Below are 2,716 nucleotides of genomic sequence, written 5' to 3' on the forward strand. Positions count from 1 at the left end.
AAACTACAAAGCGTTTTATTCAATATGTTAACGTCACATTATTCAGCGGGTTTCATTCGACTGCATGAAGCACAGTGAGTTAATGGTGATGCAAGAGTTTTGCGTGTTTCTTGTAAAAGTACAGAAATGTTTGAAATTGAAGTTAATAATAATGTGCATCGACACAAAAAATCAAAGAATAGAGAGACAACAAAGAATAAATGTAGATTGTTTATATTGGGTGTAAACTCCTTGGAACAATGCTACCGAGGAGCAGTGAGGTGAAGAACTATCCAATACAAAACCTTTACATATATACATCTATACTGAAGAACTCTACATGTAATACAAAACCTTTACATATATACTGAAGAACTCTACATGCAATGCAAAACCTTTACATATATACTGAAGAACTCTACATGCAATAGAAAACCTTTACATACATACATATATACTGAAGAACTCTACATGTAATACAAAACCTTTACATATATACTGAAGAACTCTACATGCAATGCAAAACCTTTACATATATACTGAAGAACTCTACATGCAATAGAAAACCTTTACATACATACATATATACTGAAGAACTCTACATGTAATACAAAACCTTTACATATATACTGAAGAACTCTACATGTAATACAAAACCTTTACATATATACTGAAGAACTCTACATGTAATACAAAACATTTACATCTATACATATAGACACACATATACTGTGTATTAGACTCGTAATACATTAACATGCCGAATATTTATTTACAGCACAAAACAAAGTACAGCTTGTAAACGCAGACAACACGGCAGCAAAGTGCAGCGAGAACAAACAACAAATCCACATTTAAAACAACTGGGGTTTGGTTTGGTTTTTTGAGGAAGAACGGTTACCCGCCGTCCCAGTTGTGTTTTTGCTTCCCCAGACTTGAATCGGAGCCTGCCGGTCTGGGGCGGTTCTGGGCCGTGTGCATCTCAAATATATTTGTGGGGTATCACTGAAGGGGGGCACCCCCCTGGCGCCTTGCCCGTCTCGCTTCTCTGTAGCGGGCCGTGGTAGTCTGTGTTACGCTGCGGGCAGTAGCGCTTCGTGTGCGCTTGATCTCCGGTGGCACCGCAACGCGGGCACTTGTAGCGTCTAAGATAGGGGCACAACACTTTGTCACCATCCTTAAAGCTGTGGCCGTTGTAGACCTTTCTGGACTCCCCGTTCTTTTTGCAAAAAACGCATAACTTGCTTACTCTGTCCGTCGGGTCGGGTTGGTTTAGCGCCGGCGACTTGACTTCTGAAGCGCTCTGCTGCTTCGTACCGCGGTCGGGCTGTGTCGCCGCCATGCCGGCTGCAGCACCGGCACTCGGTTCGGGACCCGGCTTGCTTCCAGCAGCGCCACGAGTCCTCGTTTCCTGCAGCAGTTCGGCCAGACCGAAGTAGTCTTTCCAAACGTCGAAGCTCTGGTTACCGCGGTCCATTTTTGATCAAAGTAAAATAACGATACACACACAAAGACTTGCGGTTGGACTGTCTGCACTCGGAGTCGCCACCTGTACTCAAGCTTCGACCTGTCAATCCAGAACCTGAATTTGAATTTTAAGGCAGGGTCCCAGGATACAGTAACACCCCGTTCCTCAAATCCTTGACCAAGGCGGCCCAAAATCAATACAACAAACCATCGAAAAGAACCGACCAACTAACCTCCAGGCACATTCAAGCTGCAACACTTTGCAACTCGCGATTTCATTTTTCTTTCTTTTCTTTTTATAATATTATTCGATGGTGAATTTTTATAATAATACAAGACGTTTGAAACCGCGGGGTTTAGCGGTGTGCAAAATCAGCGACGCGGAATGGAATGAATCTTTGACGCCAGAACCGTTCTCTGACGCCAGTTTATTAATATTTGTTACTGTACATTAATTGTTGAAACGCGTTGACAGGGATGGTAACCTGCAGATTCACATACAGTATGTGTATTAACACAGTATCGTACACTGTAAGACCGAGTGTTTAACTTTAAAACTCTTTTCAAACACCTCACTGAGTTTGTAATTCTAAATGTGTTAGGATTTAAACACCCTGCGGTGTTTATTTTGTAAACTCTGGGACTTGTTTATGATTTGCAACATTTTTTAAACATTTTGTACGGGTTTATAACAGGGCTGGTGCTTAAAATCTAATCATTAAACTACGACACAAATTAAACCCATAACGTTTAGCAATTATTTAGAGTTCCACATGACTAAACACCACAGTGTTACACCTGGGGCCGGTTGTACTAACGAGATCAAAAAACAGGATCGGATCCGTGCTCACTGGAGCCGGATCATGAAAAGACGTTGTACTAAGCGGATCAGAACCAAGCTCCACTGATCCAAAATCTTGATCCGATCCTGGAGCTGCGCAGCCGTAACTAGAGAAACTGACCAATGAGAAGCGAATATGCGGAGATTGAAGAATCCGAATGTCAGAAAATGAAGTGCATTTAATTTAAACGACATGAATCAGAAGCAACTACTGTACATGTATAATTTAAAACTTCAGCGTATCTATAAAAGCAGATCGAGTATATTAATACCGGTATCTGTTTTTTTTAACTTCTAAAAATGTTTTAATAAATGTTAGTGTAATCACGGTCGTGTGTATTTTCTGGCGGACACACAGATATTTTACAGCGGGTATAGCCACACAAACATCTAGCTGCAGCGTCGGTTCAGGGCAAATTATCAACACAT

General features: G+C 41.3%; 1 protein-coding gene across 1 annotated transcript; it reads right to left on the bottom strand.

Moving 5' to 3' along the window:
- Window positions 1-961: 961 nt before the first annotated feature.
- On the bottom strand, window positions 962-1,456 carry LOC131699599 (nanos homolog 3-like). Its single transcript, XM_058996690.1, has one exon. The coding sequence runs from the start codon at window positions 1,454-1,456 to the stop codon at window positions 962-964; it is 495 nt and encodes a 164-aa protein (XP_058852673.1).
- Window positions 1,457-2,716: the final 1,260 nt, after the last annotated feature.

The sequence above is a fragment of the Acipenser ruthenus genome, chromosome 23, assembly GCF_902713425.1.
Source record: "Acipenser ruthenus chromosome 23, fAciRut3.2 maternal haplotype, whole genome shotgun sequence".
Classification (NCBI taxonomy): Eukaryota; Metazoa; Chordata; class Actinopteri; order Acipenseriformes; family Acipenseridae; genus Acipenser; species Acipenser ruthenus.